This window comes from Numenius arquata, chromosome 16, assembly GCF_964106895.1.
Source record: "Numenius arquata chromosome 16, bNumArq3.hap1.1, whole genome shotgun sequence".
NCBI lineage: Eukaryota > Metazoa > Chordata > Aves > Charadriiformes > Scolopacidae > Numenius > Numenius arquata.
The window spans coordinates 1614617-1634438 of NC_133591.1; the positions used below are offsets into that span (position 1 = coordinate 1614617).

A 19822-nucleotide genomic window follows, 5' to 3' on the forward strand; every position below is an offset into this window, starting at 1 on the left:
TTTCAAGCCTGTCTCAAGTGGTACCGCCAGCAGCAGAACAGGATCCATGAGGACACACGGGCACTAGCGAACAGCAGGACAACACAACACAACCATCCGTCTTTCCTGAAACACAAGTAAGCACTTAATACACGACTGTGCCAAATAAAAAATGTTTTTTTCACCCATATAAGATTTCCAGTTCTTCAAAAGAATAAAGTTTCAAAAATACCTGTCCCACTTCTGCCCTAAAGTCCGATATCCCACGTGGTTCATAGCTACTGATGCTAACTCACAGCGAGGAAAGATGAGGAAGAAAGTTAACTATTACCTCCCAGCACTAAAAACACACATTTTCCACCAGCTGTTGAAGCAGAAACATTTTGTATTTTCAATATTGTTAGAAAATATGTAATAGCACAGTTTCAGCTAGAAGCAAGCAGCTGCTGCAGCAGAGGCACCGACACAACATCAGCCACCGGCATCAACAACTGCCCAGGAGTTAAAAAATAGAAATGCAACCACCTCCAGCGTTCACGTACAACATGATGAGTTACATCAGCACTGTTATGATTCACATATGAAATTCTAACATAAAAGGCTTTTTTTTTTTTTCCCCTTTTAACGATCAGACACAGTCTTTGCTATGCTACAGCACAAAATTTAGTAGAATGAAATCTCATTTTAGAGCAATTAAATTCATCTGGCATCTGCTGGGAAGAAGGGAGGCACGTAAAACTCTGCAAAGAGCAGCAATTGTGGGTTTTGCACTATACATAATATAAACTTCCAAAACATCACGGAGTTCAAGCAGTGCAAGAACGTGAAAACACTTCCAGCAGCAAGGTGTTATACAGTCTCCTCACTTCACCATCTCCAGGCGCTTCCACAGGGTTAACCCTCAACCATCTCACCAACCACCGCATCCTTCCCCCGCTGCTCTCAACGAAGGACAGACCAATTACAGAGGAGAAGGAAAATTGAAATCAGGCTCAGACCACGTATCAGTCCTACAAGCTTAATATATCACCCGAGATAAAACTTACTGCCTGGTGAAGGCTAAAAAGTCCAATTTGCTGGGACAAATAGAAAATATATCCTGCCCACGAGTCACTCACCTGAAAGAAGTCTCGCCAGAGCTAGTCGTGGACCTGTCATTTGAAATTTAAAAGAAAACTTACAAAACAGTTGGACACTTAATTAATCAAACACCAGAAATGACAGGCAAGATTATAAATAAATTTAAAGTGCCACACAAACAAGAAGTCTTCATCTCCTTTAGCTGCCAACTATTATTTTTCGAAGTCAGTGACGAAACAGACAAGATGTTTGACTAATAGAAACATCTAAGTTTTCAAGGTGGTTGCTTATACTCCTACGGGGAGCTTTTCTTCCAAATATTTTCCCAATTCCATGTTGAATGCCAGGCATTTCACAGCACTCATCACTTAGTTCAGTACAGGGCTCAAACTAGCTTTTTAACTTTTCTTTACAGCATGCTAATTCCCAGATTTTCTGCGACGTACTCAAACCAGACATTTACAACAAGCATTATCCACAGGAAGGACTTCACATCAGAGGAATAAAATACACACCCACCCTGCTGTAATTTCCAGCCAGCTTCACACGGTGCATAAAACACCTTTCTGCCTTTCTGAAAGGATCCAGGAAACCCTCCCTTTCAGGTTTAATCACCTCACGGAATCTTTCCGTGGAATTGGGAATGTTTTCCTTCCGGAGCCTGGCAGCACTGGGCAGCCACAGCGCATCCTCCCGCAGCGAGGGCGTTAACTCTACTTGCATTTTCTGCTTCATTTTAAGCCCTTTCAGAGGTGTATTTGGACTAGGACACCTCCTGCTTGCATTTAAACTGGAACTCATTTCTTATTCATCATCCTCTTTTTTATGCAAAAAAAAAAAAAGGTATAATTAGTTACTCAAAACAATTGTTTTATTTGAAATAAAGGCGAGGAGGATCTATATCCACTACCTGAGACTACTTTTCAATACAGTAAATCTCATTTTAGAGCTTCCGATATCAAATCAAGGCTGTAATAGGCACACGAGAAAGTGTTGATTCAATCCAAGTTCACCTTGCGAGGTCCGTTCCCTGCATGAATTTCATGAGTTGGCAGCTTCAGATCAAATGAAGCTACTGTCTGTCCACATTAATTTAGAGTCACATCAGCTATGGTTTGTCGCCCTGTGACCAGAAAGATCGCACGCTCCAACTAATTCCACAGAAATACAGTTGTACAGACCCAATGTCAATTAATGAGGAATCGAGGCCTCATAATAGCTGTCTGCCAAGGAAGCTAGAACATCTGCTAGTGTGCTTAATTTACTTTTTTTAAATATTAGCTCTAATAGAAGATGTTTTCTGATATGCTGGGATTACACACATCTCCTCAGAGGCAGAACAGCCAGTTTCAGCCCTGTGCCACCAAAAGCTGTTCTGTAGGGACCTCTACCTCCATACCTTCAGAAGGGACTTGATTACTGACCCCAGTGACAGCTCTGACCCCAAAAAGCTGTAACTAGGTCCCATCACCTCAGTGGTAAGAGAAGGAGCTGGGGTGGAAAGAGCTCTCAGGAATGAGCAAACACCAGCAAGCGGTGAAAATCTGTGCCAAGTGACAGAAGCCAACTGCCCATAGACCTCAAAAAAGGGCCCTTCTGGTCTACAAGCACTATTTACTCATGGAAACACTTCTGCCAAGATAAGCTGGTGGGTAAATGGGAATGCTTGGATACTGTCTTCACAGGATTATTTATCCTCCTTCAGTTCAAGACAGAGATATAAAAGGAATTCAGCCCGAAGAAATGCTACATCCAATAAAAACGCCAGAGGCCCTGTTCTCAAGGCAACATCTCCTGTAAAGTGTTAGGTCAACACATCAAAGTTTTCAAAAATCTAAATTTCAACCTCATATTTGCAAGACACTGAAGTTCACCATTACAGGAACCAGTGGAAAAAGGAAGCCCAGAAAGCCAAATCTCCCCTAAAGCAGAAATGTGTCCCTGACAGACAGAAGATTCCCCTTAGGAATATGCCACGTGTTCCTGACTCCAATATATAAACCACCAGCGGTACAAAAACCTTGATGTCTCGGCAATTCACAACGTAAAAGATAGAGATGAGAAGCCAGAGCCCTGAAGTAAAGCCTCCAAAATCTAAGTTTTGATTCAGGAGAGCGCTTTGATACAGAGATTAAACCCACTGACTGAAATCACCGATTATTAAAGTTTGGGTTCTTCTAGTTGCAATGACTTAATTTCTCTTTATTAAAGAGATTCACCACTCAGTAAAGTCTGATACATTAAGGTATTCTTTTGGTAGCTAACACTACGGACACGTGTTAGATTTCAGCATTTACACAGCCAGTTCAGATCTGAATCTATTTCAGCTTTTAATACAAAGAAAACCCACTTTTCATTTCTACGCTAATTGTTTGTTCTCGTCTGCTGAGCTTCATTTGTGTGGAAACTGGAACTTGATTAACGCACAAACCCAGCATTGCACGTTATTTCAATTATAAGCTATTACTCTGAAGTGCACGTATTGGAAAAGATAAGCTTGAAGTACCCGATTTGGTTTCGTACGTAGGCTTTTAAGGAACAACAGCAGTTTTGTGTGTACCTCATGTGTACTTTGCTCATTTTGGTCACATTTCTCAAGGCTGAATCTGGTAGATCTTAATTTTTTATTTACAGACTGAAGGAAAACAAAACACAAAAATACTTCCTGCTTTCTCGGTGTTAAATCCCTCATTGTCCCAAACCAGACGAACCAACCTGTAACAGAATATTCTGCTCAGATTTCAAGAGGCAATTACAGCTATCAAAAGCTGATTAAGCATTAACAAAAACTCTAACTACAAGTGCTTATGCCAGTAATTCCTCTTATTCAGATTTTAACTTGTCCAACAGGTCTTTCTTATATTTTATAATACTAAACCTACATACTTAAGTTAAGACCTGTACCTACATGCTGCACTATTGTTTCATATTTTAACACACATAAGAATAAATTTACTAAAATTGAAAATGGCTTTTTTCTTGAATCTCTGTTTCTATTTAACCCGACCCACGCTGAAGTGTATGAGCATGATGAGATCCTGGCCTCTTCAGCAAGAAGCCGAACCCCCTAAATCCTTCTCCCCCAAGATTTTTCTCCACACCAGTGCATGCAAACAGGTACCAGAAACAAAACAACAACAGAAGGAACACCGCACCCATCATCATCATCACAAACACATCCAGCTCCCTATCTAATATTTATGCTCAAGAGGAAGCACAACACATCCATTATTTCTCTAGACTGGTATTTACTGAAGTAACAGAAACTTTAAAATTTTCTTAATATTCCAAATACAACAATACCACAATGTTTTTTCTTAATTTCATCCTTAGTAGCTACATTAAAAAAAACCTGTCCTTAAGCTAATCCTCTGCACTCAAAAAGCAGTTTTCACAACTTGGACTTGTCTTACGTCCAGAGGTGAAGTTCAGTGGAGAAGGTACCATGTCTCACACAAAACTCCTGAAGATCTGCCAGCTTGTGAAGAGCAGGACTGTCCTGCCCGGCTCCTGTCCCGGCTCTTGGTGGCCAGAAAGCCGCATTCAGTGTAGTAAAGGGAGCACACACAGTACTTTATAACCAAGCCACAGCAGGAGAAAAACAGATTATGATAACACCACCTTCTTTTCAGAGAAGACGACTTTTTGTCAAGCTCACAAATCACCACAAAACACACCTGTCGTGGCCCCATGTGTGCAGTAGGGTATGAGAGCACAACAGCACCGAGCCCAAGACACCAAACACAACCCACAACTATCCTCAAAATTAATTCCCACTCCCGAAAATTAGAGATTCTGGAGTTATAGTCCCGTTGGGTGGGAACGCATCCGTTACAAAAATAAATAAAAAATACACGTTAGAGGCATCGGCATTTTCTGCATGACAGTTTGCATGAAGCAATTAAAATTGTGACAGCACTCCAGCTGAAAACTGTAAATCCTTAATGAACAACTCTAATGAACACTCTGTATTACTCGGGGTTCTGTCACAGTAGATTATGCCAGATGAGGATTTTCCCACCCGGTGAGGAACGCCGGCACCCCCCCTGCCCCTCTCCTCCATGTTATACCTACGCTCGGCACGAGCCTGGAAATGACCCACTTTCTCCCTGCTCACAAGCGTCATTCGCTGCAACTCATTGTCTGCTCTTTGTCTGGAGGGCACACTCCATGCCAGCAAGGATTAAAAAAAAAAAAAAAGGAAAAAAAAAAAATTTAAACAAAATATAAAGCTAAGGCCGTGCAAGAGACCCGGCATTCAGCCAAAGCAACAACATCAGGGCTTCTTGAATGGGAACCCTGGCTATGATTTCCTAAGACTTAGAAAATACAGGCTTTGTGCTTTATGAATGTGGACACTTATTCCTAAGACTTAAACAGAAAAAAAATTTATTTCCCCCTTCCCCAGTACTGCTAAAACCAAACAGAAAACAAAACTTGCTACTTAACTAAGCCGAAAGAATCCTGTGAATTAGACAATGCCGTGTTCCAGACTGAAAAACAGTTTATTTTCATAGAAGCGAGGTACCAGCTAAGGAACAGGTTTGCATTCCCCCCCCCCCAAGAAACTATTCTATTACTATAGTAAGTGAATAGGCAGAAGGGAAAAGCAAAATACAGCAGTGGCACAAACAAAACCAAAGCCATGGGTACTCAGGAACCTTTAAATATGGCTCAAAATTAGGACCTACCATTCCTCTATGCTAACAGCCTTGTTCAGGGCTTCAGGTGTGTCTGAAGTGGTTCGGTACAACAGTGACAAGTGACCCAAACCAAATTTCTGACCCTTTCCCTTAAGAAAGCCCGAGCAGCAAGTGGATCGGTGAAAAGCGCTCATCACACCTCACCGTTAAATTCACTAAGAATTTTAAGCAAGCTTGAGAAAGAAGCCAAGACCAGAAAAACGCAGTGGGCGATAGAGTTTTGGAAAGGCAGCACAAGGGGAGGAAACGATGACAGCCTTGAACTTCAGAGGGCAGGAAAGCCCCATGGGGGTCGCCCCGTGACACCTGCACATCTGGACGCTGCATTGTCACCGCGGCATGGTGGCTCCCCAGCTGGCAGGGAAGTGGTGAGCTGGGGTAACCGAAGCCTCGCACGAGGCCCTGCAAGGAACTGTATAGATTCAAGGAGACAGGAGAGCTGCACATGAGCACTATTCGAATGCAGGTCACACTGAAAAAAAAAGAAAAAAAGCTCTTGCTTCTGTTTCCTTTTTTCTTTCACACCTTGTACAAGAGTGGATGAGCAAGCAGCTGGAACACTTAAAGGCAAAAATTTGATATCCAGAAATATTCTGACCTCGAATAGGGAAGCCCCGTTTTATCTCCGCACAGTAGCTGGTGCAGCGGCCGGCACGTATCGGAGCAAACGGCTCGTGCTTTGAATTGCATTTCCCTGCTCCGCTGGGGCCAACACGGCAGGAACGTGGCCAACGTCAGCCACTGCTGTGTTTGCCCACGCTGAACCAGATACTGTGCTCTCCTCTTCCACGGAAAAGCAAACACCTGCGCAGAAATTTCATATATCAAACCCCTAAGTTTAATAGTTCCATCAGAAGTGAGCGAACAGAAGTCCAACCCATCTATACAAAGCCACTTAACCCTTTAAGAGTAGTTTTCTCATTCTGCACACCTTCCAACAGTTCAAGCACTGCCCGTGCTCTTCAGCTCTTCAACCAGCTTCTGTTACCCACATGAGTCAGGTCCTACACCACAACACATGATCTTGGCCATTCTTGAGCTGTCACATCCATAGAAAAATTACATTTGATTCCACTATTGCTCAGAGAGACACAGATGAGCACTCATATACGACAGCGTCCTCAGGCCATTTCTCTCCAATCCAAGTCTTTGCACTCAGATCTCACTCCTGCAAGATCCCCGATTTTTCATAAAGATTCTTCCAAGGTCTCATTCATAGAGTACATTTATGTTACTGTATTTAAATCAGTAAAGGGCAATTTAAGGGTAACAAATAATTTCACAGATTCAACGGAGAGAAAACACAAATGCGGTTTTGACCATCCCCAGATTAAAAGAAGCTGTAATGTTTTGGAATTTTATCATATACAAGGCAAAATGCGACTTGGGCACAAACTCACACCATGCAGGTGTTAGAAGTGGGATTATTTGCTTTCTTTTAAAGTGTATGTTACTTTTAAGTAAGAAGAAACCTTTTATTTAAATTGCTAAACAAATATTAGCAGAGACCAAACACAGAGGTACTGAAGGACAACACTAACTCAGTTCTATGTGAAATTCTTCTCACCCTTGCAAAGGCGGATGCTGTATCACCCCATCCATCCTCCCACAGAGACCCGAGGGCAGAGCCGGGCTGGGAGAGCCCGGTCCTGGTCGGAGTTGATCTCCCTCCGTCCAGATCCCACTTCAAACCCTGGCTGCTGTGGCATCACCCGCTTTGCAATGCAGATTTGAGTGTCAAAACACAAACTGATGGAGGATTCAGCATTTCAAAGTGACACCTGAAAATCCCTCGAGAAAACTCGGTAGCAGCCAGTCCGGAACACCCAGCATTGTTCTGCCAGGAACGGCACTTAATCCCATTTTTCTACCAGCTTTGGTTTTCACTGGGTACCCCAAGTACTTTGTCTCATACTGGGAAAGAAATGAGGAAGCACAACAGAGGAGTATATGAAGGAGAAGACAACACAGGAAAAAAACTTACACAAATGAAAATACGACAAAGAAAAATCAGTAAATTTAAGGACAAAAGAGCAGGGAATGCCCCAAGAGCAGTCACCAAAAGCTAATTCTACATTTCCACCCACCAAACGGACCAACCATTGTTATGCACTAATCAATAAACAAAACAGAACCTAAATATATTGGTTAGATCACCCAATTTTAATTAAACTGGAAGTGGAATGTTATTTTGTTTAGCGATAGTTAATGAGGCAACTATCAATTGCCATTAAACTTAACATTGTATTTCTAAATAATCTAAATGGTAGGCATCAAAACACGGATAATAACTTCCTTCGGAGTTCCATGCAGCAAATACCATTAAAATGCTGTTCATCAAACCCAGAATTAGCAGACTCACCCTTTAATACACAGACAAAACTAAAAGTTTCACAGGAAACCACAAGATGCCAGAGGACTGAACAGTTTGGGGAACGAGGATTAAAAATTAACCCCAAACTCACGTTTTTAAGCAACTCGTTTGCTAGAGTTCTGCCACAGCTAATCAATGGCTTCTCCAAACGATCTGTGGTTTCTCCTCCACTCAGTAGGGTCTCTACAAACCCACCACTGGAAGTGAAACGTGAAGGTGTGAGCTGCCGTGCAAGGAACTGGGATGGTACATAAACCCTTGCGGAGAGCGGAAAGCCAGGTGGGAACGGGCACTGCCAGGAACCTACCGCTGAAAAACTGGTGGGTTCTGACACCTGGACAGTCTGGGGAAACCGGCAAACTGTTCTGTGTAACGGCAGCACGGGGGACACCTGCACGGCACTGTATTTAGACAGGAAGAATCAGCAGCAACTGCAGAACAAGCAACAGACTGACAACTAGATCCTTTCCCAAAAGGATCTGGTGTTTGGAGTCTCTGTCACAGGGAATCATTACAAATATCCTTCAGGAATTGTGCTTTGGGAGAGGAAGATGGACAACCCAATCTCCTCATACCCCTTCTAGCCATAACTTTCTATCAGTCTACACAGAACAAAAGATTAGCGAGCCTTTTCCCACTACAGGTTAGCCCTTGAGATCCCACAGGCAAGGACCAGCAGAGTCTCATCAAGCTTCCCATTAGCTGTGATCTCTTCTATCTCAAGGACTTCCTTGGTGGTGCTATCAGCACAAGAACCCCTGCACACACTATTTCTTTTTAAAATACGTTAACCCCTGCAGGGCAGGAGTGGTGATGCCACTGAGCTGTTCCCAGGTTCTGCTCCGGTCCCCGAGGTCCCCCGAGGCTCGATGCCGGGGACACTGGCTCTGTGTGGCACAACACACATGAGAGCAACAGAAGTTCTGCTAATCACCAAAGTAGTTATTAATATGCATCCCACAGGATGAAACAAGGCCTTATAAAAGTTGCAAGAAATCACCATGTAAAAACCCAGAGACCCAGGCATGACTCAAAGAGAGATTCTAGAGGTAGCTACTCCTTTTGCATTGCAATTCAACATCAAAACCAGCCCTAACAAAGCTAATTCCAGGGGACGGAGTAACTCATTGAAGTCTTGGCTGGTTTTCTGATGTTCACCAGGGGATTTTACGTCTTTCATACTTAGTATCTAAAATTCTCCCCTCTCCAAGCTAGCCATGTCTTTCCCGCTGACAGCCAAGAAAGCAGCAGCCCTTCCCCAGCCGCCTCCTCCCGCTATGGAGAGGGGCTGCAGCGCTGCTCTCTCCTCCATCACTTCTGGCCGTTCCTCTGCTCCCAAACCCACCGGGGGGACACAGAAGTCGCGTGTTTGCAAACCCCCATGTACCTCTTCTGTTTTGTTACTTCTCAGAAGCAGAGCAACACCTGCAAACAGCCCTCTGCCCACTGACTCCTTTCTTCTCCTTTACTTTGTAGCCACGGCTAGCAGCAAACCCACTCAAAAAAATTTGCCTTATAATTAACATCAGGAATTACCAGACTTAAAGTATCAGACCCGCTAATAAGGTCTGATACCTTCTGCCTTGTCTCTCTGCTACGCTGACAGCAGCCCCAAGAACGGCTTTTCAAACCCATCAGCCTCGCCCTGCAGCTCTAACAGCAGCAAAGAGCAGAGCACAGGAAGAGAGCACGCTGAAATATAACAGTGGGAAGGAAAAAAAACCCAAAAAACTAAAACCAGCAGATGAAGAAGTAAGGGATGAAGGGGGAACATAAGACTGGAGGACAGGCCAGCGCTATTTTCAGCAAAAGTAACTGAGGAGGTGTGAGAAAGCCCCTTCTGCCCCTCAGGAATTCAGCTAAATACAAAGACAGGGATTGTCGTTAGCTACGACAGGGAACCGAATAAATTGAATAAATATTACTCATCGCAGCTCCTGCCTAAGGTAGAAACAGCGGACAAAAACCAAATTAAGGGTTCCTATTTTCTTCCCAAGGAACTCCCTTTAGAGCAGAGGAACGCCAGGCCCGGGTCGCATTTTACAACTGATATAATTGGATCTCCTACTGAATTAACCGATACAATTCAACATGCCAAAACCAGGCACGTTCAGTCACAGCGGGCAAGTGGATCACGGTGGAACCATGTCCATTGTGGGTTTGAGTAGACTTCTACTCCGAGGAGCTCCACCTTGCATTTCAGACCTACAACCTTCACCCAAGTGACGAGAAAGAATTGGCAATTTAGATCCACCTTTGGACCGTATTGTGTCATGATACAAACACCCCATCGGTAAGCTGTAGCACAACAGTCAGTTGGGTACAACAAGCAAGCACCAAGGCGTAGGAAAAGTTAAAACTTTAAGCTGAAGTTGTGGGTCTTTTTAATTAGACCACTTGCACTGGCAAGTCTTTCTAAGCACTGCCGATTAGGTAAGTCGTGCAAAATTTTTAAAAACAGAACTTGGATAATGAAATTACTTCCTCTAGCTCCCTTTGAAGTGGAGGAGAAAAAAAAGCTGCAAGAACAAGAACTCAATTGGCTTTTAGCTGCCTGGCAAATGCTCTAATAAGAAAGCCCGATGACCTACATTCACAAGGCTCTGTACTAAACCACTATTACAAAATCCAATATAAAGCCTGACCATGTTTAAGTGTTTTCCATTAGCAAGCAGCAGTATCTTGTTAGAGAAATATGAAAACATGTTATTGTCTTTAGCGATGATGATCTTAATTAATCCTCTAAACACTATCCTGAAACATGTCCTGATCGTTCCAGACTGTTTAAGTTCCTGACACTACATAAAGACACCGGAACCTTTGCTTTTCAATTGGGCAATGGGATGTTAACAGAAACAGGAACTTCTTATGTTTTCTCAAATCGTGCCACAAAACTGAATTCACAACGATTTCCATCTTTGATGCCCTTTAGACAACCGACAGAAACATACTAGTGTTCAGAAACTTGCTCCAAATCCGGTACAGTTTATTGTGACTCAGTTAACAGACCACTGAAATATTTCTTCGTATAAAGAGAACAGCTCTCCGCCAGCCAGTCAGATAACCTGAAGCAGATGTTTTGAGTTGTCCCGGAAAAGATATTATTAAGCCAAACCCTACTGTGGTAAATATCCCCTAAAACAAGTGTCTGAACACCAGATATAATCAATTCAGTAAGTGCTTAAAGGAAATATTAAGTTAGTCCTTCACTGTACACCCATGCAGTTGGAAAAGCCCAATAAGTTCAGCTTCAATTCACATTAGCAGCTTCCAAACACATCATGAGTACCACAACTCAAGAAATGCCCTACTTTAAAAATAAAAAAGAACTCTTTCAACAATGCATTATAAAGTGGGCAACTAGTCAAAACAAGCAGCTTATGGTCAAAACAGTTGAAAAAGGAAAGAAGAAAACACCGGGACAAAAAAAAAAAAAAATCCAAGCAGAGATTCTCAGAGGCACAAAATTACCACTAAAAGTCCACAGGCTCAGAAAAATCTACCTGCCCATGGTACCTTCAGGAACCCAAGTCTCCACAGCCAGGGCTGATGATGCTAGTGATGGCAGCAGCGTAAACCAGACTCGTGCAACCAAGAGGGAAAAATCAGGAAAAAAAATGAAATTTTATTTAGTTTCTCTCCTAATTTACTAAAACCCATCTCGCCCTAAATGCAGAAAAAGTAGGTCCACGTAAAACCACTGCCTTTCAGATTGCCCTGAAAAGATACTACAGTTGAGGAGGCTTAAAAGAAGGTTTTATTTATCTGAAGAGCACAGCAAGAACACAGATACAAAGCTAGCGTCAAATTAACATGGAAGTACAAAGAGGTGCCTGATTCGCTGGGACTGAATCGTGAAGGAACTACACACACATTCATCTCAGTACACAAAACCTCCCATCACCCTGCAGCTCTCATTCGATAGCTCCAAGCACAGATTTAAGCTAAGCAAGCTGGAGGCGTCCTTTCTAACCCAGTGAGACAGTTGCTACAATAAACAGGTTTAAAGAAGCAAAAAGAAAAACAAACACCACTAGGAAAATAAATTTTAAGTCTGAACACTCTTCTCTTTCTAAGAAAATCCATGCACGTCCCCAAGAGACAAGGGAGGCTTCTTCACCATTGATTGGAATGATAGTTAGTTCTGTACTTGCGTGAATTTTCCCAGATTTTCCCTATTTGCACCTTTTGTTTCAGAATCAATCCTAGATACTATTTCATCTACTAAAGAGGTGATCTGTTTGAGCAGCAGATTCAAGATGTTTAAATGAAGTGGGCTAAAAATCAAACAACACTGGTAAAAAGATGGGAGGAAGCCCGGAAACGAGGGGCTCCGGTGGGAGGAGGAGGAGGAGGAGGAGGAGGAGGAGAAGAAGGAGGAGAGACACCACCATGGACAGCTCAACCACCATCACCACCGGGAGCTGCCACGGCAACAGGATGGACGACGGGATGTGTTCCAAATCCCTCACACAGTGAGGAATTCCAGCTGCAACACCACGGCCAGTGGGACTACTTCAATTAAGGTTCCAGAAATACACACAATTTGAGCAAAAGTTAAGGAATGCCTCTGGAGTCACCACAGAGGTTAAAGACCTAACGCTACAGGTCTCAAAGCCGGTGGTGGGTACCCTGAGCAGACGAGAGTTGGAGGTTGTTCATGAGAAGGCTGGCTACAGCACCACAAATCTCTACAGCAGATACAGGAGAGCACCAGCGGAAAAAAATTTATTTGCCTTCATGAAGCAAACCCCAGTGAAAAACTCGCCTTTGCCCATCGAGCACCAGCTGCTGGCAGAGATTTGATATCCAACCAGAGCAACAAATGTTCCGACACAATATGGAAAATACGATTTTCTATTTTCTCAGAGGCCACAATGCTCAACACCAAAGGAGTTCAGGGTCAAATCTAGCCCCCTGTGAAAGCACAGAGACAGCTACCAATCCCTGCTGAACCTCAGCAGCTCTGCCGCCTGTAGCACAGTAGTGCCTGCTACAAAGAAACTTGCTTGAAATCAGTTTCACATAGTATCTTCTCCCTCATAAAAGCTTCTCACTGTAATAATACTAGGTTAGCAACTCCATGGATTTTTACCTTTATTTTTGGCTACTCAAGAGCATATCATAAGCCCTATATATACGCTGCACTGCCAAAAAACCAAGCTAAAACAAAACAAGGCACACACAGAGAGCAGTTTCAACACCTAAGTTAGTTATTTCACTAAGGCTGCCTACACTGACCCAATTGTGCTTGGGCTGCACTGGGAGCTGCCTTAAGTGCAGTTCATTAATACTGATACGTTTTATTAGTCTGGGTCGTAAAAGTTATTTGGATGAGAAAGACCAAGGAGGTTCCAAAGTACACCATCTTTCTGACTCTCCTGTTTGCAGAGGAGACAGCATCACCCGGAGCAGCCCCGCAGAGCAATGGGGGGGCCAGATCCCAAACCAGGTGGCCCCAGGCTTTGGCCATCGATGCTCTTTGGCAAGAGCAGCCCAAAGTACCCAAGGGCTCTGCCAAGCTCCCGAAAAGAACACCCAACCGAGACACGTACCCAGAAAAGCTGTTGTTTTCAAGCAGCAAAACACCAACCATTTCTCCAAAGTCAATCATCTTCACACTCTAAAGCCTAGCAGCTACCATACAAACTCCATCCCCAAATTAATTCTCTAAAAGAAGCAAAAACAGAACTAAGAAGATGACACCCAAACTGAGATGCAACAGGGTTGTGTTTTTTTCTTTTAGGCATCATCATACAGCACTTTGAGGGGTTTGCCTCGTTTTCTTAGCTCCCAAGGCCCCAACATAAAAGCAAGTAAGTAAGAAGCACCTGAAAACTTACTCATGCCGCTGCATTTCCACTGCTAATTACCTGCAGGGTTGTGTAGTTTTCTACCCAAGCTTTCACACTTTAAAATGAATTTTTTCACCCTAATGCACGCTCAAGACCCAACCAGCCGGCACAGGGCACCGAGCTTCACCCCAGGGTCCCATCCTTCTTTAAAAGCATAGACGAGCGGCAGAGACGCCGCCGGCTGAGCCCCAACCGAGCCCGGGACCGGCGCTGGGCCACGGCGACCCCGGCGCTGGGCTCCTCCCGGCCCCCGAACGGCACCAGCCTTCCCGGGGGGGCCCGGACCTTGCAGGGACACCGCTCCCGAGGCTGACCCGCCAGACCCGCCGCTCGCCCGCCCGCCCCGGGGGAGCCCCGGGGTCCCGCACAGCTCCGGGCCCGGGACCCGCCCGCAGGCTGAGGAGGGGGAACCGGCACCCCCGGCCCCGCCGCCACCGCCCCCCCGCCCCTACCTGGCCGCAGCGGCTCGGTGATGCTCAGCACCAGGAGGAAGAGGAGGAGGAAGGTGCCGCTGTCCGCCTTGGGCACCATTTATCCTCCGTTCATCCTCCCCCGGCGCAGCGCCACAAACCCGCGGGGAGGGACGCGAGGAGCGGCGGGAGGAGGGGCCGCCGCCGCCGCCGCCGGGCCCGCGGGGGGCCCCCGTCCGCACCGAGCTCTTCCCCTCCCCCGTCCGCCGCCGCCCCCGGGCGGGAGCCAGCGGCCCTGGCTGCGGCGGCGGCTGCGGCGGGAGCAGCGCGGGGGTCGGGCGGCGCCACGCTGCGGGCCCCTCGCCTGGCTCCGGCGACGCACAAGATGGCGGCCGCGCCTCCCCGCCGCCTTCCCCCCTCCCCGCGCCGCCACGCCCCCCTCCTCACCGCGCGCCGCCCGGCCAATCGGCGGCGACGGGGGCGGGGCCGAGCGCCCGTGCCTGCACACGCCCCGCCCACCTACGGGGACGGGCGGGGCCGAGGACCGGCGGGGGCACCGGCAGCGGCCTCCGCCCCCCCCCCGGGACGGCCTCCGCCGGTCCCCCCCGTCCACCGGCACGGCCCTGCCCAGTCTCTTCTGTCCATCGCCAGCCACCTCCATCCTCCTAGAATGGTCTCCATTGGTCCCCACTGTCCCCACCAGCACAGCTCCCAACCGTCCCCTCTGTCCCCCCGGCATGGCCATTGCCAGCCACCACCCACCCCCCAAAATGGCCACTAGTTGCCTCTGTCTCCCCAGGGCCACCATCACCAGCCACCTCCGTCCAAGCCCTCTGTCCCCTCAGGGCAGCCATCAGCAGCCACCTCCATCTCCTCAGAATGGTCCCCACCGGTCCCCTCTGTCCCCTGGGATGGCCATTGCCAGCCACCACCAACAGCCTGGAGTGACCTCCACTGGTCCCCTCTCCTGTCCCTGTCCCCAGCTGGGGTGGCCTTTCCCACTCCCCCATCACCAGCAGACAGCCTTTCCCCATCCCCTCCATAAGAGCCCCAAAGAGCCCCCTCTGTCCCCCAGGACAGCCTTTCCTGGTCCTCTCCGTCCCCACAGTGATGCTCTTTCCCTGCCTTGCAGGGACTTCCCAGGCCTGTCACCCTGCCTGTCCCCACGGTTTCCCAGCCCTGGTGGCTCCGAGGCTGACCATCATTAGCCTGCTTCATTAATCAGCTCCCGCCTGCCCACCACACGGTGAGACAGTCCCTGTTTTCACACCTGCAGGGGTGACACCCACCAGCAGCACCCGGCGCTGGGGGGTCCCCGCAGCCGGGGAAACCTCCTAGAAACACCGTGTTCCCGGTTCCCAGGCCCCGCCAGAGAGGAAAGGCATAAAGACGACTAATTGTGCCCCTCGGATCATTATTAATGGCCCTGAGAGTGACAAGTGTCGTTAGGAATTTGACCCTGGGTGTTGCTGCACGTCAGGCCAGGCAGGGTGGTGGCTGTCCCTGCCCGGAGCCCAGCCCTGGTGCCACAACTCTCCTGGTGCTGGGGGTCAGCCCAGGTGGCGTTTGGGATCAAAAGGCACTTTTACCTTCAACCCCTGCTTCCCCGATTGAGTTGGAATTTCCTCTGACGCTGGGAAGCAAAGCAGGGCTAGGGCAGCACCAGGGCTCAGGGTGAGTGTGGCCACCGACCCACGGTGGGGGCTGGATCACAGGGAACCGGCACCTTCCTCCGCAGAGAATTCCAGCTTTTCAGTAAAACCCTATCCAGAGTCAAAGCCAAAACCCAGGAAACCTGGGAAGTTTTTCTGTTGTGGTTTTTTTTTTTTTTTTTTTTTTAATACGTACAACAAAGTGTTTTCCACTTCCATGCTACAATTTGAAGTTTTCAAACAAAACATTCAAATTCCAATAAAGAGCATTTTAATTCAATCTTACGCACTCCCTGTTTCCCCGTTAAAACCAATGACTCGCTATACCCAGCAGCAAACCTCCTTCAGGGTTATTCCTGATGGATGCACAGATACTTCTGCTCCCACGTTGCTTCTGCTTCCCCCCAGCCCCTGCCCAGGCTCTGGCTGCCGACCTGCAGGCAGGGGAACGGGGGCTCCTGTGGGTTTTCTCAAGCCCCACGGGACCAACTGTTGGTCAACACGGTCAGGGAGATGCTTTCTCCAAAGCTTTATGTGAAGTTCGATGCGGCAGTGGAAAGTGGTGCCCACCAAAACCTTAGAGCGGTTGCTCCCGGAGCTGGGGTAGCGGCAAGCCCGGAGCCCTGAGCCCTGCGGGGTCCCAGAGCTGCGTGGTGGGGGACATGTGCTTGGGGACCCACTGGAGTGTGTCACCAGCAGCAGGGGGGGAGCTGCCTGAAGATTTAGGCCAAAACCCATTTTGCCAGCTCTCACGCGCTGCCGAATACTGTCATGATCCGAGTGTCCGCGGGGACCTGAAGCGTGACAACATCCTCCAGCACAAAGGCACAAGAGTCAAACACCCCCAGCTTTGTTCATCCCAAGGGATGCTGGGGGGGGAGGTCATTCTCAGCCCAGTCACCATGTCCCAGATTGATCCAGGATGTTCCTCATCCAGCCCAGGCCCACGACGCCCAGGGCCTGAGCATCAGACCAGACACGACAGGGTATAAACAGATGCCCTACGATGCCTCCACCATGAGAGCAGGGCACAGGCTGCTTGTCCCCAGCTCTTATCCCAAGGAAATTCAGCTCTTGTCCCCCCACCAGCTCCCTGGGGCGCAGACTCCTGCCCCAGGGCAGTGTCCCCACTGGTCCCCCGGCCACCCTGGCCTGGCTCTTTGAGCAAAGCATGGCGTGGGGTGACTGTGAGAGTCTCTCTTCTCGCTCACTTGCCTCACCAAACCCTGTGCTGCTGCTTGGCTGCTGCTCAGCACGTTCTTACCGTGCCCCACGAAAAGAGCAACAGCCCTCTCTTCTCTGGTGTAACCCGTGTTTTGAATCTTTAAGGCACCTTCTCCATCCAGGTTACAGCAACTCATCCCTCATCCTCGCTGGCTCTTTACTAACAGTTCCTGCAACTTTCTACAAAATTACATCCTGCTCTTCCCCAAACCAACCACAATCCCCTCCTCTTTCCCATCTACTTATAAGAACAAGAGCCTCTTGTGGTCCCTCCTCTTGTTTCCTGCCAAGGAGCTATGAGCCAAGCCCCAGACCGCACACACAACCACCCTCAGACTCTGCAGGTGACGGTGTTACAGCCCCACGTCACCTGGCCACAGGCGTCCCGGGGCTCCCACCATCTCTCACGAGCAACCAGTGACCTCCCGCAGCCATCCCCGCTCACCACCAGCCATCTCTGCGGTGTCAGAGGAGCCACGGGTGCGATTTTGGTTGACGGAGGAAGCGTGTGCTTGGGCCTTGCACGTAGGAAAACGCAGGAACAGCAGAAGGAAAATCACCCTCTAAAAAACGGGAAGGGAAAACACAAATAATCACAAGTCATCATCAACCAAGATGTTTTTTCACACTGGATTTGACCCTGTAAGGCACATTACCTGCTAGTGCTACGGTGGCAAAAAAATCTGGCAAAAAAGGGCCCGCTGATTGCCTAATTACAGACACTGGGGGATGAACTGCAGCAGGAGGCAGAGACCAGACACTACAGCAGGCGTTACAGGAATAGCCCAGCTGAAGAGCACTACATCCCCTTCGAGAGGGGGATCAACACGCAAAGCAGCAACCTTCTGAGCCACTTGGAGGAAAGTGTTGGTTTGAACCTTTCTCAAGAGCTGCAGAAGCTGGAACTCAGAACATAACTCCCTCACCCAGGAAAGGTTTAAGAAAGCACCAGCTGCAAAGCCACAAAAGCAGCCAATTATCAAGCTACAAAACAGAAGGGCTGGATGAACAACAAGGAAATTAACTTAAGAGAAGTCATCTCCTTCCCCTAACAAGCCCATGAAAACAACAAAAAAAACCCCCAAACTAGTTCTTGAACACAGCCCCAGTGAAGACGAGAAAAGCAGCATCCCCTCCCTTTTGAGGGACACTGGCTGAAGAGGAGCAAGGCCACAGCGAAACGATAGACAAGATTTCACCTGTCTGACATGAATAAATATGAGAAGACTTAGGTACATCTCAGGAAAGAGAAAACAAACACATTTAAGCTACTTCCATCCTGTAGCAGAATTAAAGATCATTTTATGAAGACGGCAGAGCACAATCGATGTCTCTCAGCCACTCGATGTTAAGTTTTGCCCTGGGTGAAAGCAACCGGTCGCTTTATGGAAGGACCTTTCGGTCCTGCCAAGTGCCCCGTGCAGGGGTGGCTGCCTGTGACATCACACAGTGGCCACTGCTGGGGTGCCACCTGCCCAGGTGTGCCACCCGTCCCCCTCACCAGCGCCAGGGCAACCACCATGGTGCGTGGGCACATCACCTGCCACCACGCATGATGTACACCAGCACCCACTCACGCAGCTGCCCCCAGCTCTCCCACCATGGATGACGCTGTGGTGCTGGGGAAGAAAGGCTACAGCCTGAGCAAGACGCTGGGAGAAGGTTCCTACGGCAAAGTGAAATCCGCCTACTGCGACCGGCTGAAATGCAACGTGGCCATCAAGATCATCGATAAGAGGAAAACTCCTCAGGACTTCCTGGAAAGATTCCTGCCCCGGGAAATAGAGGCTTTGAAGCGTTTGCAACACCCCTCGATCATCAAAACCTATGAGATTTTTGAGACATCAGCTGGGAAAGTGTACATCGTGATGGAGCTGGGGGAAAAGGGAGACCTCCTGGACTACATCAAGATCACAGGAGCTATGAAAGAGGACATCGCTCGCATCAAGTTCCAACAGTTGGCTTCCGCCATCAAGCACTGCCACGACTTGGACTTCGCTCACAGGGACCTCAAATGTGAGAACATCCTTCTCGATGAAGACCTCAACATCAAGCTGTCAGACTTTGGCTTTTCCAAATCCTTGTCTCGGGATGAAAACGGCAAAACTATTCTCAGCAAAACCTTCTGCGGGTCTGCCGCATACGCAGCCCCCGAAGTGCTGCAGGGCATCCCTTGCGACCCCAGGGTTTCTGACATATGGAGTTTGGGTGTCATCCTGTACACAATGGTCTACGCTTTAATGCCATTTGATGATTCCAATGTCAGGAACATGATCTCTATTCAGAAACAACACAGGATTCCCTTCCCCAACTCAAAACACCTGACGGTAGAGTGCAAGGACCTCATTTACCACTTGCTCCAGCCCAACGTGTCTCAGAGGATGTGCATAGATGATGTTTTGAAACACTCGTGGTTGCAGATGCCAGAACCCACGGTCCCTTCCCCTTCCCCTCCACCAACTGCAGAAGAGGGTGAGCTTCCCCAAAACCCACACGAATGAAAGCCTGAGCACAACCTGCAAACCAAATCTGCAGAAAGGGAAGG

General features: G+C 47.8%; 2 protein-coding genes across 3 annotated transcripts in view; one reads left to right on the top strand and one right to left on the bottom strand.

The window, feature by feature from the left end:
* DGCR2 (DiGeorge syndrome critical region gene 2) overlaps positions 1-14522 on the bottom strand; it is a 39686-nt gene extending 25164 nt beyond the window's left edge. For both annotated transcript variants that reach the window (XM_074159632.1, XM_074159631.1), the window contains exon 1: positions 14444-14522. In XM_074159632.1, the coding sequence (XP_074015733.1) occupies positions 14444-14522 (79 nt within the window). The remainder of the gene's footprint in view (positions 1-14443) is intronic.
* A 4356-nt stretch (positions 14523-18878) lies between these two features.
* On the top strand, positions 18879-19778 carry TSSK2 (testis specific serine kinase 2). The gene has a single exon (XM_074159686.1). It carries the CDS (start codon positions 18879-18881, stop codon positions 19776-19778), a length of 900 nt encoding a protein of 299 aa, XP_074015787.1.
* The last annotated feature ends 44 nt before the right edge of the window (positions 19779-19822 follow it).